Source organism: Oreochromis aureus, linkage group 18, assembly GCF_013358895.1.
Source record: "Oreochromis aureus strain Israel breed Guangdong linkage group 18, ZZ_aureus, whole genome shotgun sequence".
NCBI classification, from domain to species: Eukaryota; Metazoa; Chordata; class Actinopteri; order Cichliformes; family Cichlidae; genus Oreochromis; species Oreochromis aureus.
In genome coordinates, this window is record NC_052959.1 from 20,370,699 (window position 1) to 20,391,616 (window position 20,918).

Sequence of the window (20,918 nt, forward strand, 5' to 3'; positions counted from 1 at the left end):
AAGAAACGAACAAATGATACAGGTAAACAGATGTGTCATTGGATAATGGCAGGTCATCCTGAAACAATCAGAATCAGAATACTTTATTAATCCCTAAGGAAATAATGTGGGTTACAGTTGCCCCAAGAAGAAATGGTAAAAATAGTAACAGTAACAGACTAAACTCCAAACAATACATTATGTTACAGATTTTAATATTAATTAGTCATTGTCAATTGTTGATTTGTCCTGTTCTCATTGTATGACGAATTATGATGGCTGTTTGGTAGCCGTTTGGATACTATGCATACTCTCTCTCTCTCTTCATATGTGTGTGTGGACAACAGTTTTATGTTAATGTACAATCCTTAACATGTTTTGTGTGTGTGTGTGTGTGTGTGTGTGTGTGTGTGTGTGTGTGTGTGTGTGTGTGTGTGTGTGTGTGTGTGGGGGGCGCCAGAGGGAGTGTTCGCCCAGGGCGCCAAACAGGCTAGGACCGCCACTGAATCCTGATTTGGAATTTTTGGTTCAAAACATCGATAATTATGGAGCAGCTTAGGAGATAGAACAGTGAGTGTCAAGAGCCATCTATAAAACACAGTGACCATATAATATCCTGTTCCTACGCAAAGGACTTTCTGAGCTTCCATCTCGAAAATGACATGCTCAAAATGAATAAAAATGAAAATGAGTATTTCTCTGCAATTACAAACTCATTTTTTTAGCATATAACCCCTTAAAATATGCTTTAGTTCACATTTTAGTCCAGAAAATCAGTAATCAGCATATAAATATCATCTGTGCGAAGCTGTATGCTTCTAAAGTGAAACTGTGAAAAATTACAGCACTTTTAATAAATAAATGTCCAGGCATTGTGCAGTTTGTACAATTTTGGCAGACTTTGGACACAATATCTGAGATGATTTTTTTTAGCTATTAAATTCCAAAAATTATTTAATTTCATTTACATGCCGAAAATGGTTGTTGTTGGTTTTTTTATTTTGTTTTTTAATATTTTTGTAGAATTAACCACACGTTCACATGCAGGGGGGGTTCCACCAATCAGAAGTTGCAAGGCCAAAACCCCACGTGGCCCTATAACTACGCCTAAAATGGCGGATGATGGAAGTAGCTCGTGTTAGCTCCGCCACTATCAGGAGCTACAGCAGCTGTCGGCTACCGGTGAAAAACAGCAAAGGAAACCGGTCCGGTAAGCGAATTTCTCTGGTGCTCAAGAGGACAGCGTATATGGGAAGCTTGCGTTTTTGTGGTCTTCTTTTGCGGCTGGTTCAGTGAATTTTGGTCAGCGTGGTGAAACTTAATGTTTTGGAATCAGTGCGAACAGCTAGCTAACCAGGCTTTGTTTTCCCTTTTACAAAAAGTCGGGAGAATTCGTGGCACGGTTGTGTGTTTAGCGGACTTTTGCTCAATGACATAACTGCTAGTTTAACCCTCGCTTGTTTTCGCTGTGTTTGGTGGTTGTAGAAATGGTTTGCATGAGCATTTAGCTGGGGTTCTAAGGTTTCTGTGGCTCCCACACATGTAGATATTTACATAAAAGACTTAAAGTCTTTGAGGGTTGCATACGAGGGGCGCTGGTGCTCAAGAGGACATCTGAAAAGCATCTGGTCACCAGTGACTTTGTTTATTAATACGACAGTGATCCCAAACACAGTCAGTGCAGTAAAAACATCACGATATGAACAATTGGACACTATCAGTCATGGATTGGCCTCCCCACAGTCCAGACTTCAACATTATTGAATCAGCATGAGATCAGCTTAACAGATCAGAATAATAGGTAGCCAAGATCCAAAGAAGAACTTTGAATGTCCTTCAAGAAGCCTGGTGAACTATTCCTGAAGGCTATATAAAGAAATGAGAAGAAAGCTTGTCTAAGAGAGGTCAGGCTGTGTTGAAGAATAAAGGTGGTCGTCCCAAATCTGGAATTTCAAACTCTTTAGAGATGGACGCTCTCTGTTTTTTGCTTTATATACTGTACTCCCATCTTTGCATGTGTCAATAAATTGTTGCACCTATTTCTTATTGTCCTGTAAAAATATGAAATAGAAAAAATGACGAGTGACTCAAGACATTTGTACAGAATAGGTTTAAAAGAAACTATGTATTTGCAGTAGAAGTCAATGCACTCAATAAATAATGAAATACATAAAAGGCTTGCCCCTGCAGACTAATCCTGTTTTAGACTGACCTTTTCCACATATATAAATACCAATATAAAGTCATTAAGAATGGCATTAGGAAATATATGAAAAAATGAAGGAATAAGGAAATGTGAACATAAAGAAATAGCCTAAGGAAGAAACTCGAACATTAGACAATCATTTATAACTGTTAATTATGTACTTCAGTCATGCTCTGTCAAATGCAGTTTCAAAATTGTAGATTACCTCTCCTTCATAAAATATATTCAAATTTTCAGTGTTATCAACCAAGATAGGAAGGATCTTTGCAGGGCACATGCTGAGGTCAGTCATCTTGAACTTCTTAAAAAGAAAGGTCTTATCAACAATCCCACCAAACCTGGGGTCGTCAGTGTTTGTTTGTTTTTTATTCAGCATACAGGAAATTTTGAAACTCCTCTATTTCCCCCCACTCTTCTGAAATCCATGCTCTGTATAGTTCAATAAAGTGTCGAATACAATAACTATTTCTCCACTGCTCACTAGAGACATCCCACCTCCTTGGTTTCGTTTCCTTAGGTTTCACTTTCACAAAGACCCCTCCTCCAACTACAACTAGGACTGCACAACTGTTCTTCGTGGTCTTTGGAGTTGGGTCAAGGTAAGATTTCCTTCTCTTTTTTTAACTTCAAGAATTACTTAAGACCACTCTGCAATGCACTTATATTATATATTATATTATAATCTACTGGTCTTTGTGTAGATGGGTGCAATCTTCAACCTACTTGAGCAGCACAGACTGGAGTCGTACTTCAACCAGTTTATTCAGATGGGTGTTAAAGATGAAAGAGATTTCCTGGATAGTGTGACGGAAGACGATTTAAACAGCATTGGTAAGAGTGCTCAAAAGCAAAGCTAGGATTTTCAGTTTAGCTTTTTCATTACTCAAAAAACTAAAAAACAAACATGTTAACAAAAATAAAGCAGCACACTTATGTAAAAGCAGATGAATAGAATCAACCTTTTGGGATTTACTTACCTGGATGATTTAGCATGCATCGAGACATGAACCTTTAAGTAAACTTAAAGGTAAAGCTGAATTTATTTTGTCTCTTTTCCAGGTTTAAGTCATGTGGAAAAGAATCGTTTTGCAAACATGAAAGACTTCATTCAAAGTCTCCAAGCTCCAGAATGCCAAGTCTTAACTGGCAGACCGGTGCAAAAGTCAGGGAAGTCGTTCAGTCTTCAGTACACATACCCCAAATGTCCTAAACCAAAGGTTATTTCAGGTAACAGGAACACATCTTTTAAAAGCTATCATCCCTTTGGCATTATTACATATGGGCATGGAGGTGAAATGTTTAATATTTGAATGCTACAGATATGGATCCGGCACAAAACACAATTGAAGACATAATGTTGAGGATCTGTCACCTTGAAAATGTTGGAAACACCAAAGGGGTTTGTCTCTACACAGCAGATGGGATGCCCTTGACAGATGATCCCTTCTTCAACACATGTGAGTCAGCAGTGGAGCAGTAAATGATTCTGTTAGGTCTGTTTAGGTTTTGGACCCTTTTTTTTTGTTTGTTTGTTTTTTTAAGTCAATTTTCACCATGTACCAAAACATGTTTGTTATATTTACGTGATTATTATGAGTCCAGACTTTCATCTGGGGCTCAAGGGATTAAAAAAAAAAGTACTGCAGAAACTTTTAAGGAATTGTAGCCACTTTTATACACACTTATTTTCAGGTGCTTAAAAGTGTGCTTGTCCAAAAATAACAAACTATATTTAGGATGAATCAAGTTAGTCTCAAGTCTGCCTTTTAAGTAATCTTGCCAGGCCATCAGAAATTAGCAAATTATCTGCGTTTCCTTGTGATCCAAACAGATGAACACTCGAAGTTAGCAAGAAAAGCTGGCTTTAGGTGAAGGAATATATTGGTATAAAAGTGAAAAGTACCAAAATTGTTTTGTAACAACTAAAAGTAGACAAACAATACTGCTATCACCCTTTAATCATAGTGTTTGTCTTATAATGTTAGTTTAAAACCAAACCCCTACAAACACTGCAAAAGTATGAAAATGAAGGTTTTCTAAAGCTACCAGCCATCAATATTTCAGGAAGACTGGAAACTAAGCTTGAAACTGCATTACAAGCTATAAAGAAATCAGCTGTGGTTACACATAGACCTCAATTAGCAATGTTTTTACATACATTTTACACTACATTTTTCCAGTCATGCAAATTAATATCAGTACTAAATAATGTGGGGGGGAAAACATGTTATAAAGCATGTGGATAAATGAGAAACAACCACTGTTTTACAGAGTGATGGATCATAATTTATTTTAAAGAGAACTACTGACTGTGTCTGATTTCATAGCCAAGTGCTCTATACTTAAACAGGTAATAGGCAAGCTTTTTGCTTTAACTATTTAATTATGTAAATAAGAATTACAGGGTGGCATTAGAATTCTGACACCATTGCAGTTTGAATTTGTTGCCTGCAAATCTTGTTTTCACTCTGTAGTCTGTTTCTAGGTAAGAAAAGTTAAATGTATTAAATTAAATGTATTATTGAAACAGGATTAGTAGGAAACAAATCTTGTGTATTATCAAAATAAAAGCAGCTTTTAGGGTAAAACTTTTAATTGCATGAAATATTGGGAGAGTTCATTTACAATCTTGGATGAATAGTTTTAAGACAGGTGGTGAGCACCAGGAGTTTCTAAAATGATCATGATCATATGAGATGATTGCACTTTAATACATATAGATGGGAATAACACTTTTATTTATGTTTTTATTTTTTTAAATAACCTGTAATTATTTGTGTTAACTGTAGGTCTGGCACAGTTATTCATTTTATTGTCTTCTTCTCGAGGGTCTTTGAGCGACAGACACATTGAAAATGGAGCTGTAATTTATGCCATATTTACGCCAAAAGAAAACTTGACACAGGCTCCACAAATGCCAAGACAAGAGTCTGGGAAGCCCTCTGGGACAGATGTCATTCAATGCCACATCATGCTCAAGGTACGTTTTAAAAACAGTATGCTGCTCAAATGAGGATGCTGGGAACTGCTAGCAAATGAAACTGGCCAGTCAAATTTCATATTATATGTTTGTGAGGAATAAAATAGCCAGTAATGATTTCTGAACTCTTTTATTTTGTTCAAACAAAGTGGTTCCAAGTAGCATCTGAGTTTCTCCATTTTAAAAATGACGGAAAAATATACCTTAATAAACAGTCACTGGGTTGAAGAGAGAAGAATGAAATACAAGTGAATCAATTATTTTTATTAATGTATAGTTTATTGTTGTAAATGTCAGCCTCCATTTTTAACATGTATGTAAAGTCATAATGTAACTTAAACATATTTTTCTTTACCTGTTAAGGGAAACTTTGAGATTATGGTGAATTTGGACACTGACACAATCGCAACTCTAAAAGTGATCCTGTCAAATGCAAGTGGAATACCAGCACATGTCCTCCATCCCAGGTAAACTTCCTCACAAAAAAGTGTTTTTTACCCATCAGCCGTAAAAGGCTGAAATAGTGTTGTCATCACCTCGCTGGGCGGGCGAGCGGGGACAACCTGGTTTGTGAATACAATAACTTGAGAATGAAGCGATGTAGGACATTGAAAGTCATACCATAGGTAGATCTACTAAAAGACCTCAACTTCAAGGTCAAGGTCAGAGGTCAAGTTTTCTCTTAATTGCAACAAGCAAGTCATCTAGGATTTTCAGTCATTTACTAGAAAACCAAGAGTAACATTGGTAGACACCAGTATTTTTGTAACTTGTTACCCACCTCCACATTCACACGCTTAAAATCTTAGCATTGATGAGTGCTTCTGTTCTCTGGTGTCCCTGTTTTATTTAGAGGTATTCATTCTGATGCTAAGACACTCCAAAAGTGTGGAATCTCTGAAGGGTCAACTGTTGCCTTCGCTCTGTCCTCTTTTACTGAAGAGACTCCCCTTGATGAAACTTTCTACATCAATGATGTCGTGCCTTCAGTCCAACAAAGCCAGAAAGGAATCAGTGTGTTCCTGTCTTCTCTTTATGCTGTTGGGGTAAGCTGTTTTATATTTAACACACTGTCCCATATTGTCCCATTGGCTTGCTATCCTATGAACTTGAACTTTATTTATTCATGCCTAGCCTGTCTTCAAGCATGGTTATAGTCTTTTTTTTGTTTTTTGTTTTTTGTTTTTTGTTTTTTTGTTTTTGTTAACTGCTAGCTTATCTAATGAAAAACATGCAGCTACACCCGAGACAACCGATAAGATAAATGCACACAGAAATTTACATGAAGTCTTTACATTCAGAGTCCAGCCATTGGTGAACCTCAGAAATCCCTCCACAAATAGTGATTAGGTTGCTGCAGGACAGCAATTTAACTTCAAAATTGCATATAGGCTCTTCAGCATTGCTTTTATGGAGGAATATAATATAAATGCAATACAGTTGTTATTATTATCACTTTACTCATCCTGTTTGTGACAGTTAAAATAAGTAACATTCATATAAGAAATAAAATTGTCTTGTGTAAACTGTATATGGTGTTAAATAGGCCTATACTACTGTACTTCGGTCATAAGGGTGATACTTCAATTTTATGAGGTGGCGCTCACTTTGAAAAGTTTGAGAACCACTGTCCTAAAGGATCCAATATTAACCCTGGAGAAATAAACTATGTGGGTTCTTTACTGTGCACTTTGATGACCTGTGTTCACAAACTAAACAGAAATGTGGTTCATTCATTTAGCCCATTGTGTTTAATTTTTCTGAGTGGCATTAACCATGTTTTCAAATATTTCTGTGTATTTCCTTGTAGAGAGACCATTCTGAAATAATCCGGAACAAACTGATAGCTTACATACGAAAATTGACGGGATGTAACCCCCTCGCCCAAAGTTTGCATCAGTTACTCTGCAGGAATGAAAGGATGACCAGGAACCAGAAGGTAAAAAGTATGAGGTTGTGTAAGACTTGTTACAGTTTTAGACTTCAGTCTTTACTATTTTCTTCATAAATAGAGAACAGCTGACATACTGCTGCAGTTTTAAGTCTTTGCACCACTGGCCTCACTATCCTCCAACAAATCTGGCATCAGACTTTTATGTGACTTTTTGCATGTTTTGTCCGCTGATTTTAACACGGCAGCTCTTTGCAGGCCACCTCGCACCTGCTATGTGGTGATTTAGGCTGTAAAACATGCAACATTTTGAATATATTGTAATCTTATTTAATTTGTTTATTTAAAATGATATTGTCATGATGGTAACTTGTGATTGAAACCATCTGAAGTGTCACAGTATTCCTGAATGTAGAGATATGACATGCCTGTTTCCATGTATGTGTGTCTAAAGCCATCTTGATTGATTTTACTCATGCAGGAAGCGCGTAAAAGGCTCATCGCTTGTACAATATATAACTGTGATTTACTCGCTGCTTAATTTGCATGAAAATTTTGTCGTGTACTGAATCATTTCTTGCAGATTGCAGTTGTTGAGGGCTTATACATGCTCTTCAGGGAGTTATTGCCCCAGCAAGCAACACAGCGAGGGAAAAAAGTCATAGAGGACCAGGATGTCTTTGAGAATTCATTGTACTGCTGGGCACATCTCCTTTCAAAAATTAAGGTATAACTGAGTTTAATTTTGAACAGAAGCTGGTCTTTAGTATTGGTGTTAGTATTATGTATAGATATTATCTCTGTAGTTTAAATGTATCATACTTGGCTCTGTTTTGACAGAAACAAGCATCAAACCATGAAGTCTATGCTCCCATCTCTCTCGTGTCCAAAGATGGTGACCATTTCTGCGAACCTGTCAGAGTACCTGGAGTACCAGATGTCTTTGAAAGGGCGTACGTCCTTCAGAAAATCAAAGGTTCAAAATGCACTGAAAGAGTTTAAACTATAAAGTTTAAAGGTTTTAATGTGGCTTAATAAATGCAGTTGTTTTAATTGTTGAGATTGTATTTGCTGTAATGCTAGTTTACTAATTACTTTGCAAATTCAAAAAATAAATAAATAACCGGATTTGACAGTATAAAGCATCCATAATCAGAGCCTTTAAAGGTAGATCCTCCTTCAGTCAGGTGCAGTGATAGTTATGTATTATTATTAAAATTTAAATTATTTTAAAACGAAATCTTGTGCACAAGCATTCCTGCATAACCAGATGCAAAAATGATATTTTGTTAGAATTTTTAATAAATTGCATTATGGTGGTGAATTATGTGTTTCTGGCTTCTTTTTATTTTGTTTAGATGGAGAGAAAATTCCAAATTGCACCAAAGAGCCTTTGCAAGAATTCTCACTACAGAGAGCCACTGACGTTGAGAAAATCCTGCTCAGCATTCCTCGATTTGTCCGAACGTATCCTCTCTGGACTCACCACGACAAGACATCTGGTCAGAAGTATGTGTCACTGAGTTATTTCTTTCAACGCTACTAAAGCAGATTTTCTTTATTTTCTGTTAGTATAGATGATAAACCTATGCACAGCTGAACAGTGACAAATTATATACTTCATTTGGTTTAAAGTACATGCTTGGTCTGCTGGTGGTTTTTAAATGGATGTAAATTCAATACCATTCAATTTATTATGAATTCTTGATTATTCATTCATGATTTCTTAGTAATACAGTATTGTCCAGAAGTCTTAAACCACCACTTATTTCTTCATATTTTGCATCCAAGGAGCCAGACTTTCTTCTAATTTTATTTAAGTGGACTAAAGCAACAGTTCTCCAGGATTTCGAAAGGTCTTTCAGATGTTTTCGTTGGACATTTTCACTCATTTTCAGTTCAGTCCTTGTACATCACACTTTTCAGAAGAATGGTATTTTTTGTTAAGCCATTTAGCACCTATCTATGCATTTTTGAAGCATAAAACAACGCCTAACTCAGTGGATAATTCAGCTTTGTGCCTACACATAATACACACTCTAGCAAAAAACAAATACAAATAAAAAAAATAAAAGTTAAATTGTATCTTTAGGTAATTTATTGCTAGCAGCTTGTCATAAAAGCATTTCATTTGTTCCCATTTCTGTAGTGAAATGTGTAAAATATTCCAAAGATGACACAGTTTGACATGCATAAAATAGTATTTTTGCACAAAAAAGGTAACTGCCAAAGACACAATAACTGAACTCTTGGTGTGTCTCAACATGGTATGCAGTGTGTCCTTAAAGAATTTGAGGAAATTGAACAAATGGAGGACAAAAAAGGAAATTAAAGGCCTAAAAAAATGTCTTCAGCACATGTCATGTCCTTAAGAAGTATTTAAAAAAAAATCCAGCAAAGACCTGACACAGGACTTGAGTCGGCACTTGAGTTGATCCATAAACTGTTCACTGAATCCTCATCAGAAGTGGTCTCAGTGGAAGGTTGGCTGTCAAGAAGCTGTTCTTAATGAAGGGAAAGAAAAAAATGTATGCCAAATTACTCAAGAACTGAACTGAAAATCAGTGGCAACAGCTCTTATAGATGAACAGTGTCTAGTCTACACTGAAATATAATATGCAAGCAGTTGAGGTTAAAACATGGTTTTGAGTTAGTTGCTTTTATTATTAATTATTATTATTTATTAATTACACATGTTAAGCTGGTGTCTAGGATTGTCTCAAAGCCAGTGTAAACAGGCTGAATAATGACTTGTTTTAAATCAGAGGGTTTTTTTGTTTGTTTGTTTGTTTGTTTGTTTGTTTTTGACTAATTCATTGAATGAAACAGCTTTCAGGTGAATATTCAGTGGACTTTTGGCAGCATGGTGGAACGTTTGAAGTCTTTCCCTCGCCTTAATGTGACCCCGCCTCTACATCTGAAGGATCTGGGACATTATCAGAGTTGCCTTGTTCTACTCAGTGAAGGTATTTCACACTATTCCAGGCTAAATATTCACATCTTTCAGTGAATCATCACGTTTATACCTTACAAACACTTGTGTCATACAGCAGATGCCACTGACTTGTCAGGTTTTAGGCCACAGATGTGTTCATTTTGCAGCAGTCTAAGTCTAAATGGAGGAGTATGTTCCACCTTTGCTTAGAATGCCTCTACTGTTGCTCCTGTTACAGTAGTACTGTTAATCACTTTAAATTAAGTGGAAAAGGAATTTCCACCAGTTCCCTTACTTTGCCTTTCACCTCTGACATCAAGTTTTGTTTATCATGTGTGTTGAGAGGCGTTATACTTAACTTAATGGGGCGACCATGGTTCAGGGGGTTGGGAAGCTCATCTTGTTACCGGTTTGATCCCCTGCTCTGTCTGTCTTGGTCGTTGTGTGCTTGGGCAAGACACTTCACCTAACGCCTACTGGTGATGGCCACAGGGGCCGATGGCGCGATATGGCATCCTCGCTTCTGTCAGTCTGCCCCAGGGGAGCTGTGGCTACAACTGTAGCTTGCCTCCACCAGTGTGTGAATGTGAGAGTGAATAGTGCAATTGTAAAGCGCTTTGAGGGTCTCGAAAAGCGCTATATAAATGCAATCCATTATTATTATTATTATTATTATTATTATTATTATTATTATTATTATTATTATTATTATTATTAATGTTTGCTTTATTTTCACATTTCTCTGTCAGATAATCTGGGCATTTATTTGCATAAAAGCAAAAGAACAGCTGATATGATCGATGTGCGCGATTGTCTGGATGGAGAAGTAAAAACGATGGATTTAAACTTGCTAGCAGCCAAGTGAGTACCTAAATCAAAACAAAGTGGAGTAAACTAATGAATATAATATATACTTTAATACATGCAGACTGCTGGGGGCTTCTATGATAAACTGAGAGTTCTATTTCAAACATTCGTATTGGTGTCTCACTAATGGAAAACAATCTCTCAGCGTTGTCCTCAGAAGCCTCTATGTCATTACTTCAGCCAGCATTGGCTGGCAGTCGTGACACTTGCGTCAGGGAGGGGCCACCCTCCTCCCTATAAAAGGGTGTGACGCAGCATCACCCGTCATTCAATTTCCTCTTCTCCCTTTTAGAAACCTCATCTCTCCTGACTGTGAACGTGAGTGCTAGCTTAACTGTCCACGCGAGCAAGCTAACACCTTGGTCACCGGGTGCTAGCACGGCTCGCGTTTCCAGTCGCCTACTTTTCACCACAGAGCCAGGTTAGAGAGTGTGTTAGCTGCCACCACGCACCCAGCACAACAGCTAGCTGACCAAGGTAACTGTCTTTGCTACACACGGTCATCCAAGCCAAGTAGCACAAGTGCTAGCCACCACACTAGCTAGGTCATACTAGCTCACCATAGCTACACCATAGCAGGCTGCAAACCGCTGCCCAGAATTTGCCCCTGGGATAGAGGGATAACTCTAGGGTCACACTCAGGCCAAATCTGGCCTTTGGAGAAAAGGATTTTGGGGCACAATGCACCCCATTGGAGCTGGAAGCTTTTTGCCCTTTTTGCCCTCCTCCTTTCTCCTCCCCTGAACAGGAGCGTCTACATGCTCTCTGTCCAGTTAGGGCTTTTGTACCTATATGTTTGTTTCCTGGGCCAAACCCCCCTTCTGAGGACACCGCTGAGAGAGCGTTCCCCATAGTGAGACACCTCACTCATGTTATCAGAGATTGGGGGTTACAGAATAGAGTAACCTCAAGTTTCTTCTTCACTTGCCTCTTTTCACACGGTTGTGTACACCCACTGTCACTAAGTGTTTGCTCATAGGGGCTTGTTTGATCCTTTTTTCTTTATCTCACAACACCTTAAACACCTACTGTTGTTGTGATTTGGTACTATATAATAAAATTCAATTGAATTGAATTGAATTGTGGATCTTGATCTGCATTAAAGGCACAATCTACCCACCCAATAACAGGAAATTCACAGAGTATGTGATGCTTGTTTTGTGTTAACTGTGTAAAGCTATAAAGATTGTGTGTTTTGGGGTTTTTTTAATACAGCACTGGCGACCACAGAGACGACCAGTCATTTGTTACAACCAGAACTCCAAATGAGGCAATACTGGTGAGATCTGGGAAAATTTTTTGTTGTAAAGGAATTGAATCAAAACATTTGCTAAACAGTTCCTCTTCCTGACTTTATTACTTTAGGTACTGATCGATACAAGCTCCTCGATGGAAGAGGAGTGCTACGAAAATGCAGAAATAAAGAAAATCAACGCTGTCAAAGAGCTCTTTGACAACTTTGCCACGAGGAGCATGGCGTATGATTTCTATCACGTCATTGGTCTTGTAAAGTTTGACTCCATGGTGAAAATGCTCCACACATTCACAGAAAATCTGGAGAAGTTCAAGGTGATTGCAAAACATTCTGAGGATGGAAGGCTTTCCTCTGGAAGTTTGTTACCTCCACTCAAGAAGAATTTTATTGCCCTCTATATGTAAAAATTGTGAGGTGGTATTATGTGTGAGGAAATTTTGGCATACTCAGAAATAACTGAGTTTTAAGATACCTGATCAGTAACTCGAAGTTTTGATAGAATAAAGCTAGAAAATAAAAATTTAACTTGGGTCAGCCTGGCAACTTTTCCCCCCATTTTCCAGTAAATAAATAAACATGCTGTAAATAAACAACTTGGTCGGTGGTGCTAATATAAATTTTTTCCTTGTCGCCTTTTTGGGGTTCTTCTGTTTTTTAGGTCCACACACGTAACCTTGAGGCGAGCGGATGTACTCTGCTGTACGACGCGCTACGACGTGGAGCTTCAGAGCTGGAAAAGGTCAAGGCGAGCTTCCCAGATTGTAGACTCCGCATCCTGTGCCTCACTGATGGCAATGATTCTGGGTAAGTTTCCCTCTCTGCTTAAGTTGCCTTTGATCACCCATCAATTATGTTTTTCTGGGGCAGCAGCTGACTGTTTTCATCTTGCCATAGGTCCTTTATGGACCCAGCTGCTGTGACAGCCAAGCTGCTGAAATCAAACGTCACTGTGGATTCAATCCTTCTTGGAAATGTGGAAAACACCATGCTCCATGGAATCAGCAATGCAACAGGTAAAACTATATATATATATGTATAAAATAATGCACAAGTCTCTGCCCCTAAAAGTAAAAAAAAATCATCCTTTCTTTAAATTAATGTAAAAGCTGCAATCTGGATGCATTCTTTAACCAGTGTACCATCTGCAGGCTTGGACGTTGTGAACTGTTTGCTATCTGCGTAATAGCTGGACACAGCCTGACTTTAGGAAAACAGTGAAATTGTTAATGGGAACCTGCAGCTGTTTAGAACTGGAATCACAGAAAGCAAACCTGTAAACGGGCACACATGGAATCAACTTTTGGCCCATTTTATTGGACCTTTGTGATTTCATCTCAACTGCTTTCAGGTTTTTGTTTTTTTTGTTTTTTTCTTTCTGTGCTTTAGTTCTATAATTAGTTAACTGAACATGAGACATTAACTTAGTCTCTGCAGTATTTCTGGAATTTGTCATTATTTTCTGTAAATACATGTATCTGTATATACAGTGTCGTCCTAAACTCTGACTTATGTAAACATAATAAAGTTGAAAAAAAAATTGATGCCAAAAAGGGCCAAACAGTGACTTGTGTTTTAATAATTATTTTTTTCTTTCTTTTTTTTTTTTTTTGTTTTTTGATATTTCAAACCCATTTACAGGTGGCTGCTGTTTCAAACCACAGACAGTCAAAGACGGTCTGAAACTCTTTGAGATCGAAACAGTTCTGTCTCTGGAGCAGAGGAAGCCCAAGAAAAAACTTGACCCTTCTTCCATCACTGAGGTCGGTTTATAGTCTGCTTCAAAAGGAAATCTAATCACTCTTTAACTTCTTACATGCCGTCATATGTTTATTATATTTTTTTTCATGTTTTATAGGGAATACTTACAAGCATGTTTGCTGCTCTGGGCTATGATTCATATCCAGAGACATCCTTGCCAAGCCAGATAAACAGCAAAGTGACTGTGACAGAAAGGTGAGCGGCAGAAACGCCCATCCTGTAGAAGCTAAGAACACAGCTGATCAAAGAAAATGAGTTTCTTCAGCTGTTAATGAAACAATTTACTCTGTCTGCATGTTTTATCTGTCCAATATAGTTTTGTTCAGCTGTCCAAAATATGAAGAGATTCAACTTAGTCATAGCTCAAGACAAAAAGTAGTCTGTTTCCACTTGTAAGACATCAGTAAATGTCAATTTTCATGCAACTACTTTTTTTTCCAGTGTAGTTATAGATTACTGCAAAATCTTATTTTTACAAGGTTCTGGCACCCAGTTGAAGCACCGCCCAACAGGACAGGTACTGCATCAGGCGCCATGGAAGCTGGGTTTTTATTTTTAAAAATGTGTGTAGGCTTCCTGACAAAAAGCATGTCATTGAGCATAAGTTTCACATGACAGTCTAAAATATTTTGTTGATTAAGACTCAATGCCTCCTTAGTCTTGTCCTATATGAATAGTGATAATTTTGACTTTTTGTGGTCCTTTTTTATTACATTCATTCCTTATGAAACATTATATAAAATGCATTCAATTCAATACAGTGCTCTGAAAAAGAAGATTCAGGAGGCAAAGGATGGTCGTTTCATGGAGAAGGACAAACGTATCGTGGAGGAGCTCAAGTGCCTGCATTGTGACCCTCATCCTTTCTTTAGAGTCTATCCATCAGAGTCAGACTTAAGTAAGTAATGTGGTCTCTTCCCTGACCTGTGTTTGTATTGCTCTGTGTATTTTATTTGATCTGGGCTGCCTTATAGACCCATAATATCAGTGTTTTCATTGTGATGCAGCTGATGAATTCTTGCTTTGTGGTAGATCTTTATTCTGTATTCATTGGGAGATTTGAATGCTAATCAAACAATTAAATGGAAAAAAATGAATGCAGCATCTTGATTACTTATTAGGGATTTGTGTTTGCAGTCATTGTACTGTTGGGAGCTGCATAACAACACTTTCTAGGATCTGTAGTGATTAAAACTTGATTAAAATGATGAAATCCTTGAATAGCAACAATGTTTGATTGTTTTCTGATTTTCAGCATTCTGGAGGATTCTCATGCAAGGACCTCCTGACACACCATATGAGAAAGGAGTGTTTGAGCTGTACTGCCAGTTTGGTCCTGAGTACCCAGTGAAGCCTCCCCTCATTCGCTTTGTCACACGTGTATCCTGACAAAATACAAACAAAAGCTGTTTAGACATCTACAGTGTTCATATTAAAATGGTTTCCAGTTATTAGGGTAATATAAAAGTGGTGATTGCATGTGTGTGTTTCTCGTAGCGAGCATTTATCTTAACACAGCGGCAGGTGTACCACTGCAATGTCAACAGTGTCGGCCGCATCTGCCACAACATATTTGATCGCAGCTACAATGCCCACATCACCATGAGGGACATATTTGATGCTGTGTATGGACTCCTCATCATCCCTGAGCCTGATGACCCACTGGACAGGTGAGACATGCACAACTTTATTCCTGTATTCACTCAACAGCCACTTTATTAGTTACACGTTGCTAGGACCAGATTTGACCCCTTTTTGCATTCAGAACTGCTGCAATATAATCAGCTAGTTATATTGCAGATGTTTTTGAGTATTTGATACAAGTTAATGATATGGATGATGAGCTGGTGTTCAGACCGAGGTGTGAGTTTTAGATGATCTCTGTGAGGGAAATGTGTCTCTAAACTGATAAACAGTCTGCTGAATTGTTCTGTGATTCTTGTAGAGCTTACTTTTTTCAGATGCTATTTCAGACCCCAGACATGAATACTTATATTTGCATATTAACCTTTTCCTGGAAGCATTTTAGCCGAGGAATTCCTGACGAGCCGCGAGACGTACGAACGAGAAGCCAGAAAGCACACGGAGGAACATGCTGGAAAGTCAATGGATAGCATGGAGGAGGTGAGTGAGTGAACAAAGTATTTATGGGATTTTTCTGTTTTATGTAAAAGGTTTTTTTGTGATCACATTACTTTGACTTATTTTCCTTTCTAAAGAAACTGGTTGATCCTGTGCCAGAGTTTATACCCCAACATCTGATTTGTCCTCTAACCAAGAAGATGTTTGTTGATCCTGTGAAAACTGTATATGGCACCGTGTATGAAAGGAAAGCCATTGAGGAACACCTCAAACAGTGAGTTCAGGGGTTAAAAGTCCTCATAAAGTTCCAAAAGTTGCCTCACAGTCTGTTTTATTAGCATTTTTTAACTTGCTTTTGGCTTTTCACTAAATGATCAGGCAGATTATGTTCTAGTGTTGTGAATCTCCTCTCTCTTCCAGACACCGGTATGATCCGATGGCTGGCCCAGGAAACGAGCTTGAAGCGAGTGACATGATGGCGGACAGGGACATGAAGAAAATGGTGATGGATCATCGAGCTCGCCAAATTCAGTGAATGTGGAGGGAACAGACTGGCTGAAGATTAGCTAGACTTTTATAGGGGTTTCTTTTTTTCTTCTTTTTTTCTTTTTGTCTCAGCTTGTTGGTGGTGTGGCGTTTCTATCACACAAGTTCTGAACAAGTTACCAAGTTAGTGAAGTCTCAGGTCTGTTTTTCTATCCATTTCTGAAAATTTGTTTATAAAGGACTCTGAGCACTTAATACAGTTTTTATTCACTGTTCATTGCATACTTTTATAGAACTTCTTCTACAAGAGCCAAACCAGACTTCCTGTATGGGAAAGTCAAATATCGTAAAAATTTCAGCTGCATAGCCGCTAATATAAACACATGTTCAGTTCAGTTGATTGTGCTGTTCATTATTTGACCAAATTGCTTGGTTATCTTCTGTTTTTGAAGTGATTAATAAGAGTTCATTGCAATTATTGTGGTTGCGAATATATAATAAAGTATTAAAATGAGTGATGGCAGATTTTCTGGTATTTCTAGCTCATTCTTTTATTCTTACTAATGTTCCAAATTCAGACTAAATTCTTAGGGTGTTGACAGAACACTATATAGAAGGTATGAAGGAGTTGCACTGTATCTTTGTGGATTTAAAGAAAGCATGAGAGGAACTCTCTCCATGAGGAAGTCAGGGGTATTTTTGGATTGAGGTTATTACTCTCTGCAGGCCAATCAAGTTCTACCACACCAAACTTGGTCAACCATGTCTTGGAACAGGAAGGGGCAAATCCCCAAGTTGTGAGCATGAAAATCTCTAAAATATCTCGGTATGCAGAAGCATGAAGAGTTACTTTCACTGGAACAATGGGTCTGAGTTTTAAATATTAAAATTAAAAGAAAATTTCAATGGTCTCTGACATAAAAGCTGCATTTTTTTTAAATTTATTTGAAAGATTTGCTAAATTTGCAATAAAATTAAGGTTTTAAAAAGCTTCTTATGAAGTTTCTTCTACCACCATGTTTGCTGTTGTGGACTTCTGTTAAGTGTAATAGGTTAATAAATAACCAATCACCGCCGCCATTTCCTCTTACGTCACGTCTAAATGGCACGAAGTGAATCACTAAGGCCTTCAAATTAAATGTCAACGAGGTTGGAAAAACATTGAGCACTTAACATCATTGAACAGTTATAGGTCATTTTAAAACATTAAGTCATTACACATTAAGCTGTTTAGTTTTAAGCCTGCTTACGTCCTTTTGGGTTGAATTTTTAACGCAATATTGTAAATATGCTTTTATTTTGAAGGCCATCACCGGAAGAGTTTTATCCGCGTTCATCGCTTTTTGCTTTACTCTTGCCCAGCGGTCTGTGTTGTCGACTCGACAGATTTGAGTCTGAACAGGACAAAGCGGACAGCAGGTGAATACTTTACCTTTTGTAAAGCGTAAACACGTTGACGGTTATTCGTCTTTTTCCACTGGCTTTTACTAAAAATGAACTTAATACCCGCACAAACAGGTGTTTTTACTTAGCCCACCCCGAACGTTGGTCGTAACCTTAGTTTAATCTGAATGAAATGAAAGTTATGTGGATGCGGTGATTTCTCGTCTATTAGTTTTATTAGTAGTAATGAAATGTCACACAAACCTTAGCTTTGGTAATCATATAGGTAGCACTGAGGATCAATGATAACTAAATTACATTAAAATCTAAATAAAAGTATCAGTCTTTTCATTTTCTCTGAGCTGCATGTGCACTTAAGACGTGCGGCTTTTGCAGAGGCAGCCTGTCTTTCCTGCAGCACCGGTTTATCCTAACGATTTGTTAAATCAGTACACAGGTGTTGCGAAAGTAGAAACTCATTTTGAGAACAGGGTACATCACAGCGGATCTGTAGAGATTCCCCATTTGCCCTTCATAATAATGGAAGAAGTGCCTCCAGAAAGGTATGGACACACAAACTCTGGATTAAGCTGATTAAATCACAACAGCATGCTGCAGGGAGAAGAGGCTAAATATTCACTTGTGTTTCATGAAATAAAAAACAAGTGAGAAATAATCATCTTCATTTTAGGAATTTGTAAATAAGTGTGAAATATGTAAACGTTTAAGCATAAGTCACTCTGCTAAAAGGGGAAAACGAGGATCCACCTCAAGTAATCAGCTGCAAATAAATTCATGCATATTACAAGTCAATACCTACAAAGATAACAGGCTCATTCTGTCATCTACTTACTTACTAGTAGTAATACTGTCTTTTAATTCTGTGAAAAACCTAAATACACCCCATGACTCAGTAGCTTTTCAAGCCAACTTTATCAGCAATAACTTGAAGTACTTGTTTTCTGTATGACTTTATCAGCCACTTACATCATTGTGTAAGGATTTTGTCTTCTTTTCATTCTTTACAATGTTGCTTCGGTTCATTTGATTCTAGAGTACTTTGGTATACAGAGGAGTTCGTGGTTGAGTCAGTGACTGCAAGGTGCCCAAGTCCTGTGGCTCCAGGATAAGCCCAAATCATCACCCATCCACCACCGTGCTCAATGGTTGGCATGTTAACAATCGAGCACTATAGTTAATATGCTAACTGAGGCCTGTATGGTCTGAGATGTAGCTCTTGGGATTTTCTTTTTTTCAGTAGACCATGCAGTAGTCAGTTTCTCTGACTACTGCATGGTCTGACCTTTAGGTGAATTTGCTGGCAGATCCAGCCCAGGAAAAACTGTGGGGGGGGGGGTTTCAACACACACCTGCATGCTCCAAACCAGCAAAAATCCCCTGGTTTTACAGGGGTGCTCTCACTTACTGATTAGGCACATTTGATTAACAGTACCTGGCTGCTACTTACCCTTTTCATTACTATGGAAGTCGAACCATAGTAGCACCCTGCTGGACCAGCTGGGTGTTAAACGGTGAACATACACTGAGCCCGTGTTTGACCCTAAATATTTTATTTATTTTCATTTCTGTTTTTGGACTAAAATGTCTGTCCGTTGAACAGGGGAAACACTGTCTGTCTTTGGTTATGCTCATTATTTGTTAGGCTGACTTGTCTTTTTATACATCTCACTTAATGACCATATTAATACTAATAAATATTAATGTATTTTCCCTAGAGAGATGTGGTGGGTGCTGTGGGTGCTCGCCATCTTGCTGGCTCTCTTCTGCATGGTGGATGTGTGGTACTTCCTGCGGGCCGCAGCGGTCATCCTGCGGGCCTGGTTTCAGCCTCCAGTCTGGGACGTCACAGCGGAGCAGGTCCTAACAGGCCGGGTCACTCCCCATGACATCGACATGTGCCACATGAACAATGCTCGGTACCTCCGGGAATGTGACTTTGCTCGCTTCTCTCTTTACATGCGTAACGGCGTGTTTAAGGCTGTGCGGGCCCTCAGAGCTTCAATGGTGGTGGGGGCCACAACCATTCGTTATCGCAGGGCTCTGTGTATCGGAGAGGGTTATGAGCTGCGCAGTCGCATTGTCACTTGGGATGACAAAGCCTTTTTCCTTGAGCAGAGATTCGTGTCAACAAAAGATGGCTTGGTGTGTGCCGTGATGTACTGCAAGCAGAGTGTCATACGCAGCAGCCCGGACAAGATTCTGCAGCACCTGTGCAAAAGAAAGGTAAGGGAGGAAACCACACAGATGCATGAGTTACAAACATAGTCCCTCTGAATAACATTGAGCTTGTGTTTTGCACGCTGCAGGTGGAGTGCCCTGAGTTTCCAGAGGATCTTCAGCACTGGGTCAACTTCATCTCTGCCAGCAGCCAGGCCCTCAGGGCTGAGAGTGGCCTGGAGGAGAAGAACAAATAGAACCTTTCATGGGCAGATATTAAAAGTGGCTTCTTTTGAGTCAGCCTGTTTACAAGCCCAGGAGGAAAGTCTACTCCTATTCAGAATCTCTTCACTTGAACACACTTGTGCCTGCACTTTGTACAGCAAGCTTTAGATTCCAACATTTGCAGATATGAAACACTTGATTAACAGCACACTACGTTATTCTGAGAGGTTGACAGTTATGGTAAAAATAATAATAATAAAATATTAGAAAATATAAGTAATACAGTTTTATAAGGTGTGTTATGATGTGGTATGACAGCAATAAAACAAATTCAGGAAATTGGTTTGGAGTTTTTACTATAACCGAATGGGAAGCAATTAAACTACTTTATATGAGAGTGTGTGTGTTGCAGTGTGAACAGGTGTAGCAGGGAATTACATCATGCTTGAGTGATGGGATGATCACACAGTTTGCATGATCAGAACCGCCAGGACACATCAGCCTTTGTAACATCCACAGATTTCATGTAAAACTCAAAAAGTAAGCTGAAAATTCAGTCAGAATGACTGTGTCATGAATGCTGCCTGGACACTGAGTCACAAAGCATGTCACAAACACTTCTCATGCACATGGCTGACTGGCGGTTACAAATAAGAGATACAATGTCAGGTTTTCTTGATGTGAAAAATAAGA

General features: G+C 38.4%; 2 protein-coding genes across 4 annotated transcripts; both read left to right on the forward strand.

Moving 5' to 3' along the window:
• Positions 1-1,039: 1,039 nt before the first annotated feature.
• LOC116315329 lies at positions 1,040-16,974 on the forward strand. Its single transcript, XM_031733601.2, has 26 exons — positions 1,040-1,189; positions 2,703-2,784; positions 2,887-3,016; positions 3,245-3,412; positions 3,505-3,642; positions 5,014-5,165; positions 5,529-5,632; positions 6,019-6,211; positions 6,976-7,104; positions 7,640-7,783; positions 7,897-8,032; positions 8,415-8,565; positions 9,886-10,022; positions 10,741-10,852; positions 12,074-12,137; positions 12,224-12,427; positions 12,772-12,917; positions 13,008-13,126; positions 13,752-13,873; positions 13,969-14,066; positions 14,633-14,769; positions 15,127-15,251; positions 15,396-15,541; positions 15,893-15,995; positions 16,091-16,227; positions 16,374-16,974. The coding sequence occupies exons 3-26, from the start codon at positions 2,887-2,889 to the stop codon at positions 16,486-16,488; spliced, it is 3,210 nt and encodes a 1,069-aa protein (XP_031589461.2). The 5' UTR covers positions 1,040-1,189; positions 2,703-2,784; the 3' UTR covers positions 16,489-16,974.
• A 783-nt stretch (positions 16,975-17,757) lies between these two features.
• LOC116315305 (protein THEM6-like) lies at positions 17,758-20,564 on the forward strand. 3 transcript variants are annotated; one of them, XM_031733571.2, is made up of 3 exons: positions 17,758-17,858; positions 19,559-20,066; positions 20,150-20,564. In XM_031733571.2, exons 2-3 carry the CDS (start codon positions 19,563-19,565, stop codon positions 20,255-20,257), a joined length of 612 nt encoding a protein of 203 aa, XP_031589431.1. In that variant the 5' UTR covers positions 17,758-17,858; positions 19,559-19,562; the 3' UTR covers positions 20,258-20,564. The 3 variants fall into 3 exon arrangements, with proteins under 3 accessions (XP_031589431.1, XP_039458332.1, XP_031589432.1); XM_039602398.1 differs by lacking the exon at positions 17,758-17,858 and adding an exon at positions 18,293-18,385; XM_031733572.2 differs by lacking the exon at positions 17,758-17,858 and adding an exon at positions 18,877-18,988.
• The last annotated feature ends 354 nt before the right edge of the window (positions 20,565-20,918 follow it).